Below are 15,006 nucleotides of genomic sequence, written 5' to 3'. Positions count from 1 at the left end.
CAAAAGCTATCAAGGAATATACCGAATACTTGTTTTAGAACTTTATTTTTATATAAATAGTTTGAATGATCCATAATTGACAGAAGCTTGTGTTTACACTGACCTGTTACTCATATATTAATGTCTTTGTAACTTATTTAAACCACTACATCACTCATTTCTTTCATTCATCACGGTTCAGTAAACTAAGTGATACATGAACCAGTTTAATAATTATAATGACGTAGGATTGCAACTCTTTGAAACTGTAGGTGGCTCTTAAAAGAGCTTTTGTGTTTGGGTGTGCTGGTCTCAGGTCAGTTTAAGCCCTCTCTCGCGGATGCAGCGGGCCAGCTGGATGTCCTTGGGCATGATGGTGACCCTCTTTGCTTGGTTCATCTTACCAATGGATGTCGGTGCAGTCCACAATCATTTTGCAGTTGAAGGCAGAATGGATGTATTATTGACTCCGAATGAAACACAACTTCATGTCATACAATACATTGACTTTATTTGTAATTGTGTAAAAAAATATGAGCATTGATTAGCAAGCAGGACCTGCAGGAACAGAGCACGGTGATGGATGGAGCTGGGAAGAGAGAAGAATAAAGAAAACAGTTCAACTTTATTATCGGATATTAAAAATTCAATTTCAAAACAAGTTGCCGCTCCTACAGTTTTCTAGTATGTAAAGATGATTTCACATGACCTATGCAAAATATCACACTCAATACATGTGTGTCTCTGGGGGGTGCATTGTGCCTTTGATGTATATAAATAATATACCATAACCAAATACTATTACGTACAGTGGAAATCAGGTTGCCAGAGCAGGTCAGTCCAGTGTGCATGTTCCTCAGGGTCTCAGCAGTTACAGGTGAGGTAAAGGAAATAAAAGAGAAAAAGGTCAGTAACAACACTTTAAAGTAACAACACTTTGAATAATTATCTCTTTTAATAATGTTCTATCAGTAATCACTCAACTACTGTCTTTCCAACAAACAGATTGACTCACTATCATCACAATGAAACACGTCCAGAAGAATGTACCACAGATGGAAATTAGCTATTAGCTATAATCTGGCATATTGCATCTCTTCTCTTTGCTGAGATTAATGTTTTTGTATGCATGGTCCTTCTATAAATAAATAAATGTCATGCAAAGCTGCCTGCCTGCCTTCCTTCCTTTGACTCTCCCTGAACTGCCTGATCTTTAATGTTCAATGTTAACCATTTGAGCAGATAGCATTAAGTAGAAAAGATCGCAGATGCTAATGTGCCGTTAGCCTACCTCTCGCCCCCTTAGCACCTGGTGGAGGGGGCGATAGGCTCCTCTTCAAATGTTTCACAAAATACTTACCATCATGACTACTCTTACTGTTTAACATTTGTGTTTATTTCATGTTAAGGCTAATACAAATGACAAGGCTAAGTAATGTGATGCTAACTAACGTGCTCGCTACTAGCTAGGTAGCTAACTTGACTATGTTCAATGCAAAACATGTGTATTACCTGAGATGTCTGATCCAGCGACTCCTGGTCCTTTCATCAGACGGGAAGCGATAGAACGAGCAAGTGGTATGATCACTTATGTGATTACAACCTGGTACAAAGCACACAGGCATCTTGTAAAAGTGAATTTATTTTTAGCAATCTCTTATTTATTGGAGGGAATAAATGAGTTATGAGATCTTCTTCTTCTTCTTCGCTTTAATTACGAGTCGCAACCACTTGGAGAATTATCGCCTGTGACATCACTTACGCGAGCCAGAATGGGATTTGGGATTTGTAGTCTTTGTAGTCGCGTATTTTTCATAGTCTTATATTTCAACAGTTTTACGACAAAATGTGACTTTTTTGACATGGAACTTATTGTTTAAGATTGACAAACATCATTATGTGTAGTTCGTGGCACAAATCAAACGGGATCAAAAGATACGTGTTCTCTCTCCATTGAATTCAATGTTAATTTTTTTTTTTAAGTAGATAATAAAATAAAAATTGGAATACGTTATTTTAGTGTCTTGAAAGTAGACTGAGGTATGAAGGGTTAACGTTACATCTTAGAATAATTTGTAGTCATGTTCTGTATACATACTAACATATAAGGGTATTGACTTAGTGTGGTTTATCTTTTTGTCGCTGCTTTTAATTTAAACTGAGCTGTTGTGTTCATCAGTAAAGTGGAACTTCTGTGTGAACTATTCATATCTTAAACTGCACTGTAACTTTTTATTCATGTACTTTTTATTCATGTTTTTTTCTTTTAATGTTTCTTTTATTATCTTTTACTGTTTTTAAATGCCTTTGTCTGAATGTCTTTCATTTTTGTAAATCGCCTTGAATTGCCTTGTGTTGAAAGGTGCTATATAAATAAACTTGCCTTGCCTTGGTTACTCCATGTTTACTAGCTATAAGATTAACGTTACTGTACATCACTCTTTTTCACTTCTTACTCAGTCAGCCAGAATGCAGATATCACCATTAGATTCACAAACCTGAAACATCATCCATTTCTTCACTGCTGGTGATGACATTGTTGTCAGCTGCTGCTGCTGCTGCTGCTGCTGCTGCTTGTGGCGCCTGCTTCGATGAAAATAACTTTCTAATATCCATAACTTTATAGGCTATTAGCTTAAAACTCGTCAGGCACTAGGAAGGATCACTTTTTCTTCAGGGCAGGGAAGGCTACGCAGTACGCAGGCTAATGTCCCGCAGCGGCTGCCTCTCTGGTGGACTCCGGTACTGCACATTACTCCCGAGACATTTACAAAAGAAAAAAATCTTTTTTTTTTTAAAAATGTATTTAAGTGAAACATCCAGGGCTTTTCAGAAAACATCCGGGGCTTGAGCCCAAGTAGCCACCCCCTAGCGCCGCCACTGCCAGTCACGCTGAATACAAACAGGTTTAACTCAGCTCATCTCGACAGGGCTTCTCCGGACACGGTCAAAACACTGTTTGCTTCCCTCCCACACACCTGAATCTGATGACCAGGGACCAGTAGTTAAAAACTTTGAATCTCAATCACATCCGATTTTTAAATGCAAGTTTTTGTGATCCAGGATCAGACAACTCGGACAGATTTTGTCCCAGTATTTCAAAGCAATTCAGGACAGGATCACCCTGATCCAGATTCAAACTTTTCAAGATTACTAGATCATGAATATCAGTGCTTTAATCCCACTGATCTCCATCTAGTGGATATGAAAAATAATACAAGGAAGACAAGAGACCACATTGAAGAGACATCTATAGAGTCTAATTATATTTTTAAATACAAAAAGGACATAAAATCATAATGGAATTGTAATTAAAAAAAATACTCCCACTAGGGTAACAACAAAAAAAACATTAATTAAAAGGCAGCTGGATCATCCTGTCATGTCATCAACATTTGGTTGGAAGAAAAAAAAGGCCACCACAAATGTGACCAGAAATTGAAAAATAAAATTGATTTGCCATGAAGGCTAACAATTGTGTAACAAACGTTGCCATCTTATTTATATTGAAACATATTTTTAAATACATTGTACAGTTAATTTTTCTCTGGTAATCCACTGGAACTCTACCCCTCCTGATCTGATCTGATATCAAAGTGATCCTAATCCTGTTTTTTGGTTTTGAACTACCCAAAATCCAAATCTGATTTGATCAGATAGGGATTACAAATGTTGATCTACTGGGCCCCGGTGATTACCTATATGCACTCATAAGTTGAATGCTCCATCCTGTGTTCAATGTTAGAACTGCATTATACATTCAGCTTGTGCAGATACAATTAAAACAAACAAGACATTATGGCTCCAACACTTCCCTTGCTTTGGTTCTTCTTCCTCATGCATTGTTTTGTTGGCACTATTCTTGGTTATTTTAATCTCTCTCTTTGGACAATCTGATCGCCATGCTTTGTGATTCCCCCCACACTGACTATACTTTGGTTCCTTCTCAGTTTCTACCGCTGCACAACTTATTCCTATATTTGCCACGAATCACCAAGGCATGTCTTCAGACCAAAGAACTGTGACCAAACTTACAACATCGTCTGCACTGTATTGGCTTGGGTTCAAACATCCTCAATGGGTAACCGATGTGATCCAGGAATACTTCGTCCAGCACCGAAGTCCATAGGGACATGGCTTGGGAAACGGAAGATCACCGGTACGAGTCCCCGAAAGACCAAGTGCAACCGATGTGTCCCTGAGCAAGGCACCTTTGATGACACTGATACCCGGGCAGTACATATGGCAGCCCACTGCTCCTAACACTAGGATAGGTGAAATGCAGAATGTACATTTCCCCTCTGTGGGACGATTCATGGTATCTTCTTCTACATGTACACACTTCAATTGCTGTATTATTTACTCGAGGAACTTATACTATACCTAATTGTTTATTATATAATTGTTTTCTGCTACTTAACACCTCAACATTATATCTCAGAGGAAAATATGGAACTTTTTATGGCACAATTTTATTTTACAGCTTATTTTACAGATTCAGATTTTTATACAAAATAAAATCATCTCGTGAATTATTTCGTATTTCAACAAAAAATAAACTACCAAGCAGCATAGCCAATAATGTTATTAAAAATAGCTCCAACTTTATCAGCTTGAATATTAAGGTGATGAACAAATTGATAAATACATAATAACAAATATGATTTATTAATAAATAAGTACTTTTACATTTGGTATTTAGATGATAACACTGCAAAAAGTATAATCATTTGTAATATTTGTATTCTTTCTATATCCCTGATAATCTTCAAAACCCTTTCTGGTTATTTGAAGGCTCTATCCAGACTATCTTCTGGTTATTTTCTGCATCAATCCCTATTATCTCTTACAACAACAAAAGACAACATCTTGGACATAACCGCAAGACTGTAACCTCTTCACATTCTGTTGAAATTGTGAGTCAATTACCAGCCATATCTCACACATTGCTGTTTTTAATCATTAATATGTGGATAACAGTTGAACTGGATGATGTAACATTTATGCCATCTGCTGGAAAGAAGACGTATCGCTCTGTTGGCGTCATTTGGACAACAAAAACAGAGTGAAGCTCTCATACCATAAACAATCTTTGAGTACAGACACCGTCCTGCAGAGAGCACACAGCCCAACAGCACGTTTTCGGTCTAGCGTCACTTTACAAAAACGTTTGCATTAAGACACTAAGACTAGCTGGTCCATTGTAAAGGTCAGTCCACCTTAAATGAGCAGTGGGTGATCAGCAGGTGAAAGGCAGGACACGGGAACTTGGTCCTGAGGAGATGTAACGATTATTAAATAAGAAATAGACGAGTCAAGGGGTCAAAGAAATTAACATTTTTGATTATTAGCGAATCGGTTGCAGATGGGTGAAAACAGGCTTAGGGAGTAACGTATTACATGTATCGGCATTAGGTCATCAGGACACAAAATAGGAAAATGTATTCCCTTACAGTTACAGAAGCAAAAACACTTATGTTTTGTTATCATTTATGTAAAACAGGGCTCATTAACAGGATAGCAATGATACAAAACATTTAGAAATAAAGAACAATACATTAAATCATCCTATATGAAAACTTGGAGCCCTCAATCCAAATAAAATGGTTCATCAACAGTCAGTGGTTAACGTATACATCAGAATGACAAAAACATTAAACATATTGTCCACTTATGTTGATAAAGATGGAGTTCATTTAAGTCTTATATGGATGTTGTACAACAATGTTAATCCAGTCAGAAAGATTTGTCTCACGTGTGAACTGTCATAAAACTTATTCATTGTCCTCTCCATCAGCTTCTGATTCTATGTGTTCAGCTGAGCTGCTGATTGGAGGCTGCCTCTCTGTTATCCTCAGTTTGAATTTCATTAAGCTGTGAGGACTGACGACCAACACAATTGTGCCTTTTGAAATGATTACGCCATTTAGATCTTTTGTCACAAACAGACTGATTAGATGTGTGTTTTCTCTCCTGTGTGGACTCTCATGTGTATCTTTAATTTCATATTCACGGCAAAAGCTTTCTTACAGACTGAGCATTTGAATGGTTTCTCTCCTGTGTGGACTCTCATGTGTGTCTTTAAACTTCCACTCTGTGCAAAAGCTTTCTTACAGACTGAGCAGATGTGTGGTTTCTCTCCTGTGTGGACTGTCATGTGTGTCTTTAAATTCAAATTCATGGCAAAAGCTTTGTTACAGACTGAGCATTTGAATGGTTTCTCTCCTGTGTGGACTCTCATGTGTTCCTTTAAACTTCCACTGTGTGAAAAAGCTTTCTTACAGACTGAGCAGCTGTGTGGTTTCTCTCCTGTGTGGACTCTCATGTGTTTCTTTAAATTTCCACTCAGTGAAAAAGCTTTCTTACAGACTGAGCAGCTGTGTGCTTTCTCTCCTGTGTGGACTTTCATGTGTGTCTTTAAATGTCCACTCCGTATAAAAGCTTTCTCACAGACTGAGCATTTGAATGGTTTCTCTCCTGTGTGGACTCTCGTGTGTCTTTAAACATCCATGCCGTGAAAAAGTTCTCTCACAGACTGAGCATTTGAATGGTTTCTCTCCTGTGTGTCTTTAAATTTTCCTTCTGTGAAAAAGCTTTCTCACAGACTGAGCATTTGAATGGTTTCTCTCCTGTGTGTCTTTAAATTTTCCTTCTGTGAAAAAGCTTTCTTACAGACTGAGCAGCTGAATGGTTTCTTTTCAGCACTACGTCGGGGATCACTGAAAGATTCTTGTCTATTTTTAAGTGAGTTTGAGCCTGAGGCAGGTTCTCTGGTCTTCTTCCAATCAGCACTGTGTTCAGCGTCAGGTTCAGAAGAGTCATCAGAGTCTTTAGAAGAGTCTCCAGTGTCGTCCTCAGTCTTTGGTTGTAAACTGCTCTCTGGATCCGAGTCCCTGGCTGGTTCTGGTCCTCGACAGTCATCTCCATCAGCTTCTGTTTCCATGTGATCAGTTTGTCTTTGATGAGGCTGTGAGGACTGAGATTTCTCTTTAACATCTTCACTCTTCACAGGGTCAGGAGTGAAAGTGGACTTGGTGATATCAGCCTCCTCCAGCTCCTGAAGCGGCTCTCCCTCCTGACTGATCCTGAGTTCCTCCTGTTCCTGCTTGATGTGTGGGGGGGGCTCTGGGTTCTCCTGGTCCAGACTGGAGCTCCACTCCTGCTGGTCAGGGAGAGGCTCTTCTTTAACCACCACCAGCTGCTGGACATCTGCAGGAAACAGGAAACACACTGTTATATCAGTCTTGGACCTAGTCAATATAATTAGGTATGTTATTGAATTACAGTTTCCAGAGAAGAGAGGCCCATAGTCTCTTCCGCAATTATTAGGGGTGAGCGGAAGTGCAAAAAGGCCCTCCTCAGGATAATACAGTTAAGTCCTGTTAGTTAGGTGGTTCATATCCTGACAGGGTATGAACTACACTTAAAGAGGTCACGAGATAATGACCGACATGACCTCTATCTCTCAAAGTAACACCCTCGCTGGAATAAAGGCACTCTTACTCTCTTACTTTTTAACATTATACTCAAAGGGCCAGCAAATATCCCCCCGGGCCAGATTTGGCACGCCAATTGAATAGCCCTGCACTACGCCTACATTATAGAATGAAAATACTGTTACAAATGAAAATCCTGCATTCAAACTAGGGCTGCTCGATTATGGCAAAAATCATAATCACAATTATTTCTGGTAAATATTGATAGTTAGTAAAAGTTGACTGTACGCTAGAGACCGGAGGATAGAGACACGGCAACTAAAGCTTCCCTTGTGACGTGTTTATATGGATTTATTAAACAGACTGCAAGTCACAACACAACCTGGCTGAGGGATTTTAGGGAGGGGGGGTGGGGGCAGGATATATAATGCACGACACATTGAGAGCATCATTGCGAAAGGGAATGCAGCAAAAGAATAGTTTTTTTTTCGATGAGGTTGTTTTCATAATCGTTGCAAGCCAAAATCGTAATAGTGATTAAAATACGGTTAATTGCACAGCCCTAATTCAAACCTTATTTAAGTAAAAGTGTGCAAGTATTATCAGAACATTTTACGGCACCCTCTTATGTCACAGTAATGATGGTGCAGTAAAATGTTCCTTGTCAGTGTTTCATTTATGATGTTTCTTGATTGTTTGGAATGTTGCATTTTACTGCTGTACATGTTTAAAGTCAAAGCCAGTTGAGGTGGTTCGGGCACCTAGTTAGGATGCCACCTGGGCGCCTCCCTAGGGAGGTGTTCCAGGCACGTCCAGCTGGGAAGAGACCAAGGGGTAGACCTAGGACCAGGTGGAGGGATTATATCTCTTCGCTGGCCTGGGAGCGCCTTGGGATCCCCCAGTCAGAGCTGGTTGATGTCGCCAGGGAAAAGAAAGTTTGGGGCTCTCTGCTGGAACTGCTGCCCCCGCGACCCGACCACGGATAAGCGGGAGAAGATGGATGGATGGATGGACATGTTTAAAGTTCCGCTTCTATACATGAGGGATGAGAGAACCTGCTAAATATTAAAATATGTTTGTTTTTTATATACAGTACCAGTCAAAAATTTGGACACCTTCTCATTCAATTGATTTTGTTTATTTTAATGTGTTTCTACTTTGTAGATTAATACTGAAGACATCAAAACTATGAAAGAACACATATGGAATTATCTAGTTAACAAAAAAGTGTGATTTTTTATTCTAGATTCTTCAAAGCAGCCCCCTTTTGCCTTGATGACAGCATTGCACAGTCTGGGCTTCTCTCAGTCAGCTTCACGAGGATGTTAGTGCAATTAATGGTTCACCAACTTTAAATGTTAACACAGAGAGAGAGAGATCAATAAAACATAAACACAGATATGGTTGAGATTAATCAATATTTAGTTGCACAACAACAAATAATAATATTGGAGTATATCACCTCGCTTCAACAGCAACCAATCGCGGAAATGCCCCAACGAGTAGCAGTTTTACACAGGCATATATAGCTACTGTAATGAACACACACACATTTCCCCCTATGAATGCCATACTTGTATATGTTTCAGATGTCGAAAGGTATTAGCGAATCCGGTGCTTAAACAAATAGCTCTAAACCCCTGGCCAAAATGTCCCTAAATGAAGTCCGAGTTTGAAATATATCTCAAATAATGTATGCACTGCCATTTCTCCACATAAACATAACAGTCTGCAATGAAACGGTTGTCTCGTCTGTGCTCCACTTCCTACTTGGTGCACCGGTAAGTTTCTCGTGCGAACGAGAAACTTTTTTTTCTCTCTATGAACCTTTAGGGCAGGGCTATTCAACTTCATTAGCAAGTGGGCCAAATAGGAAAACCACTGGGGGTTTGTGGGCCACACAATACTTTGTCAAGGAATCACTACAAATAACTCTTGCTTACAGTAGTGTTAATATATACTAATACGAACAGTAATTTACACACATCTGGTTCTCCATAGTTATATGTGTATTCCCAAGTGAAAGAAATGTGTTTAATCTTAATCTCGATGTAGTGCTATGGTCTATAGTTTTCTCTCTATTAACCCTCCAGGGCTCCGTATGTATATCTCTCTCAGAATATATATTCTGTGTGTATGTATGTATACATTACATTACAACCCTACTAACCCAAGTACAGAGCTTTCGACAGGGAACTCCTTGGTCTCTATTTGGCGGTTCGCCATTTCCGTTTCCTGCTGGAAGAGTTTGCGACGTTCCTGGATCACAAGCCACTGCATGTCCAAAGTGGCCGAGCCGTGGTCTGCCCGACAGCAACGCCAACTTTCGTACATCTCCGAGTACACCACGGAAATAACGACACATCGCTAGCAAGGCTAACGTGGTCGCAGACTGCCTCTCCAGAGCGGTCATCAGAGCTGTGCAGCTGGGCCTCGATTACCTCCGCATGGGCGCTGACCAGGCAGCTGACCACGGGGTCCAGACCCTCAAGGTCTTGGTCACAGGATTACGCTTGGAGGAGGTCACGGTCGGTGACTCGGGCGCGAAGCTGTGGTGTGACATCTCCGCGGGCCAGCCTCGACCGCTAGTCACAATTTTTCCGACCGTGAAGTTGGTGTCGCTGAAGTTCGTGTGGCAGGGGCTTAAGAAGGACGTGAGGTCCTGGGTCAACTCATGCGTGGCCTGTCAACGTGCTAAGGTCCACCACCATACTAGGACACCTTTTGGACTTTTTGTGGTTCCCGAGGGGAGGTTTGACCATGTCAATGTCGACATCGTAGGTCCGTTTCCCCCCTCTCATGGTTTCACCTACCTGTTTACGATGGTGGACAGGACGTTGGCTTCCGACGTCACCCGCGCTTTCATCGGCACGTGGGTGGGGCACTTCGGGACTCCGTCTGACCTCTCCTCTGACCGCGGTTCTCAGTTCACCTAGGAGCTGTGGAACGCGATTGCTGTGGGTTTGGGGGTCAAGCTGCACCGCACCACCGCATATCACCCCCAGGCTAATGGATTGTGTGAGCGGTTTCACCGATCCATGAAGGCGTCACTGCACGACAGACTGGGTGGATAAACTCCCGTGGATTATGCTCGGCCTCAGGTGTGCCCCCAAAGAAGACCTGTAGTCCTCGTTGGCAGAGCTCGTCAATGGCCAGGCGCTGCGGGTCCCCGGGGAATTCATCCCCGCCGCCACTGTGCCCTGGTCTGCAGCCGGGCAGCGCTCCTCCCTGCTGGAGACCGCCGGGACATTCAAGCCCGTCCACACGTCGCAGCACAGCAACCCAGCTTTCCGGGTGTCCCCCAGATTACGGTTGGCGGATTTCGTTTTTATTGGCCACGACGCCCACCGCGGCCCCCTTACGACGGCCCCCTTACGACGGCCCATTCAGGGTCATACGACACGGGGTCAAGATGCCTGGTGGTGGACGTTGGTGGCAGGCCTGAGACTGTGTCCGTCGATCGGATTAAGTCTGCTCACGTGCACGTTTCCAGGCCGTGGAGTCAGTGTTAATTTTGTCAACGAAAACTATGACGAAAAATGTTCGTCAACAACCTATTTTACATGACTAAGATGAGACGATGGCGAGCTAAAAATAGTTTCTTGATAATGAAAACTTTGACGAAATGTATATTTAGTTTTCGTTGACGAGACGAGACGGGACTAAGGTGTTAATGGTGGACTATCGGACATTCAAAATGCAGCATATTTTCCCCCAATTGTCGGTCTTGTCTGTCAAAATGCATCTTACGTTTCTAACTTGCAATTAGGGGTGGGCGATATGACGATATATATCGTCGTGACGATATTAGGTCTCCACGATATGCTTTTTCAGAGATATCGTCCTATCGTGATAAAAAAAAATATATATATATATATTGCGGGAGGGGAAGAGGCTCTCCGTGCACGGCGCAGGGGGCTATGACAGCGGACGGAGAGCCTCTTCCCCTCCCGGTCCCCCAGCCACACCTACTGATTTTAATTTCACCATATATCAAACCCGATCGATTTCACAATGTCAGCGCACCTCTGCTTTCGTTCAGTCCGAGTTGTTTGACACGCTCCCAAAGTCCCCGCCCCCTTTCTTTGCAGCGAGGGAAAATACACTGTTGGCAGTCTGCACACACAGCAATAATGGACGGAGAGTCAGATTCTGATGTAGAAGAATTAGATTTAGTCCCCAAAAAGAACTCTACGTCTGTGGTATGGAAATATTTTGGATATAACACAACAGACACGGAGCAAACAAATGTAATTTGCAAAATGTGCAAAAAAGGACATTTCAAAGCGACAGATGGCAACACGTCGGGCTTACGAGACCACCTCAAACGCAAGCACCAGAAAGAGCATGCAGAGACTGTAAGAGTGCAAGGTCCCCCGCGTGTGAATGCACAATCTACCGCAGCGACTGCACCAAAACAAACTACCATAGGGCAGGCATTTCATAAAGGGGCTCCTTATGGAAAGACTAGCAAACGGTGGAAAGACATAACTGACGCGGTGGCGTTTTATGTTTTACCCTTCAGTTATGCTAAAGTATTTTATTACACTTCAAGTCTACTCTAAAGTTTACATTTTAATTGTTTGGCACTGACTTTTCCTCATTGATGTTTTATGTTTTACTTAGTTATGTTTTACCCTCCTTTTCATGTGTATTGATGTTCACTGCTCACTTGTTCATTCAGGGATCATTTCAGAAATAAAACCAGCTTGAAATGCTGTTTTGGTCTGTTACTCCTTTTTGTTTTAGTTTCTGTTACCTTGTAGGTGCTTGTACTGTTAAGTAACTTGAAAAATAACCATAATAACCGACATGAAAAAATATCGTGATATATATCGTCTATCGTGATACTGCTTGAAAATATCGTGATAACATATTTTTCAATATCGCCCACCCCTACTTGCAATATCATTATTTCTGCTCTCTTCACTCCAGAAGAGCGATCTCCCTGTGTCTCTCTGTGTGCGGGGGGCAGGGCCTAACAGACACGCTGCAGCGGCACACAGAGATCTGCCGGGGACGGAGCGTTCAAAAGTATAGAGACATTCTACAAGGCTCGATGTGGACAAAGCTCGTTTGCCATTAGTGTTTTCTCGTTAGCGCATTGACACGAGTAGAGTAGTCTGTCCAAACAGCCGGCCAAAAGGCGTCATATTCAGTCGGAGAAATGCACAATTTTCGACATCCTTAACTCGTTTTCTCCATTTCAGAATAATATATATGATATGTTTTATAATGATTGATCATGAAAGTGTTCTCAAAGCTGGTAAAGGTGCAGCTAGTTTGAATGACTTTGTATACTGCAGGGTAGCTTGTGGATTTACTCCAGGTGGAACTAAAGTCTGATTTAACACTTGATTATATTTCACATCATTCATCCAGATCTGTAAAGTAACTAAAGGTATTAAATACATGTAGTGGAGTAAAAGTACACCATGTAGCTCTGAAATGTAGTGGAGTAGAAGTACACAGTAGCAAAACATTTAAATACTCTTACAGTACTTATACAGTACTTATACAGTAAAGTACAAGTACCTCAACATTTTACTCAAGTACAGTACAATATAATAACATTATATATATTTCATTTATTTCACATTTAAATAAAGCAATTAATTTGATTAACAATTTGTTAGTTTTTCCCTTTAACAAATAACAAAAAGTAAATAGAAGAATACCGTTAAAGTACCGGATCGATAAGCAGTATCGATAAGACTAGTAGTACTGTAAAAAACCTTAACGATACCCATCCCTAGATATTACACACGTAAAGTGTTAAGAGAGTGAAATGTTGCTTTACGAATGTCAACACTTGATGCTGTCCCATTGATTCCGATTTCAGAAACCTGTATTTGCCTAACTGAATTGGTTTAGAGAGAGAAAACATTTTGCCTATAAGTTGACTAAAATGCAATTTTTCATCGACCAAAACTAGACTAAAACGTTTTGAGTTTTCGTCGACTAAAACTAGACTAAAACTATGAAGGATAGAAATGACTAAAATGTGACTAAAACTAATAACCATTTTGGTCTAAAGACTAAATCAAAAACAGCTGCCAAAATTAACACTGGTTGAAGTTGGCTCTGCCCCCACGTCGGGGCCTCCTCCCATGTCCCGCCCCCTGTGGAGATGCCCTCGCCCTCGTTGGCGCCCCTGCCCTCGCCTGTGGCCCCGCCCTCCTCGGCCCCTGTGGTCCGTACGCGCCGGGTGGTACTTCCTCCCAGGCGCGAAGGTTTGACCATGGGTGAATTCTGGGGGGGCTTGTGTGGTGATTGACATTATTCACCCATGGACCTATGGGTTGGGGTATTGTTCCGCACGGACATTTGAGTTAGCCGGACTTCCCGTTTACCCCAGTCTTGCTTCCCGGGCTTGAAGTGTTTACATGTGTGTTAATGCTAAATAAAAGTCTAGCTTGTACCTTTGATGAGCCTCCGACTCCCGTCTTATATTAATATTGAAATCAGTACATTACATGGCATATTATTCAATGTTTTCATATTATTCAATGTATGTATTTTTCTAAATATATTTATGTTGGTAAGTTTGCTCTTCCGTGATAAACTATTATTATTATAATTAAGTACATTTGTCTCATAATACTTACATACTTGTACTTAAAGATATGAATGCAGTACTTTAACTTATTATTAGTATTTTCACAGTGTGGTGTTTGTACTTTTACTTCAGGATCTACTACCTGCAGCAAGTGCTGATAAAGAGTCTAAAGGGTTATTAATGCGATAATAAAGTGTTACTGAAGAGTGTAAAGTGTTAATGAAGAGTAAAGGGAACAGACCTGCTCTGTGTATCCGAAGCTGAGGCTGTAAAACAGCGTCCAGTAGTTTCTGGAGTCTCTTGTTCTCCTCTTTGGAAAGAAACAGCTCCTCCTCGAGCTCTGATATTGTTTGTTCAAACAGAGCAAATATCTCTTCAGAATCAGAAGCAGTGACTCGCTGCTGCTTCAACGACAGCAGCATTTGGACTTTACTCATGTTTCCTGGATCACCTTTCCCTGCAGACTCCGTTAAACACACCGTTTCTCTCTCCGTCAAACTCTCAATCTGACTAGTGTTGCTAACGTGTTTCCAGCTAGCATGCTAAGCTAGCTCCTATAGTCCGAGGTAAACGCTCCAGAAAAAAGAGCACAGAGTCCGTTCAGAGGTTTATCCAGACACACAGATGATGGATCAGTAGAGCTGGAGCTCACACACACTTTCTCAGGAACACAGAGAGAACCGTAGCGACGAGACGCCACATGCAGGGCTCGAGTTATGTGTGAGCTAGTGATGTATCCGGTCGCGAACGACGGGAGCCGGTGTCAGTACCACATGTGCTCGGGGTCCGTTACGCTTACCAATGACGTCACGCATTGGCCGTACGGCAACCCAAAAGGCAATAATAATAATTCTAAATAAAACAAGAAGTTCACCTAAATTACATTTAAGACACTGCAACGAAAGTAACAAAAACAATGTAATATCCTTTTTTTTCGTTTCAGAGAACACAAATTGGGTTATTTACATAATTATGTTTACACTGGTGGTGACATTTACGGGACACAATTCACTGGGTTATATAGTGTGTGTT

At 41.3% G+C, this 15,006-nt stretch overlaps 2 protein-coding genes and 1 long non-coding RNA gene across 3 annotated transcripts; all 3 read right to left on the bottom strand.

Moving 5' to 3' along the window:
* Positions 1-468: 468 nt before the first annotated feature.
* Positions 469-1,104, bottom strand: LOC139434687 (uncharacterized). The gene is made up of 2 exons (XR_011644005.1): positions 789-1,104; positions 469-568 (listed from the first exon to the last, which is right to left on the bottom strand). It is a non-coding gene; the product is annotated as an uncharacterized lncRNA (long non-coding RNA).
* Positions 1,105-5,278: 4,174 nt separating this feature from the next.
* On the bottom strand, positions 5,279-6,542 carry LOC139434724 (zinc finger protein 664-like; the record flags this gene model as incomplete). The annotated part of the gene is given in 2 exon segments (XM_071204704.1): positions 5,279-6,470; positions 6,472-6,542. Coding segments are annotated over 2 exon segments (609 nt in total), but the record flags the coding sequence as incomplete, so codon positions are not given.
* Positions 6,399-14,411, bottom strand: LOC139434723 (protein starmaker-like). The gene is made up of 2 exons (XM_071204703.1): positions 14,216-14,411; positions 6,399-7,188 (listed from the first exon to the last, which is right to left on the bottom strand). The coding sequence occupies exons 1-2, from the start codon at positions 14,409-14,411 to the stop codon at positions 6,578-6,580; spliced, it is 807 nt and encodes a 268-aa protein (XP_071060804.1). The 3' UTR covers positions 6,399-6,577.
* Positions 14,412-15,006: the final 595 nt, after the last annotated feature.

This window comes from Pseudochaenichthys georgianus, chromosome 10 (assembly GCF_902827115.2).
Source record: "Pseudochaenichthys georgianus chromosome 10, fPseGeo1.2, whole genome shotgun sequence".
Lineage (NCBI taxonomy): Eukaryota > Metazoa > Chordata > Actinopteri > Perciformes > Channichthyidae > Pseudochaenichthys > Pseudochaenichthys georgianus.
Note: the sequence above shows the minus strand (reverse complement) of the source record. Positions and strands in the feature narration are given on the sequence as shown.

Bases quoted from the DNA above. Each gene is read 5' to 3' on its own strand.
- LOC139434723 (XM_071204703.1), bottom strand. From the start codon at position 14,411: ATGAGTAAAGTCCAAATGCTGCTGTCGTTGAAGCAGCAGCGAGTCACT. The intron at 7,189-14,215 runs GTCTGTTCCCTT...TGTTTCCTGCAG, and splicing joins GCTTCGGATACACAGAGCAG to ATGTCCAGCAGCTGGTGGTG.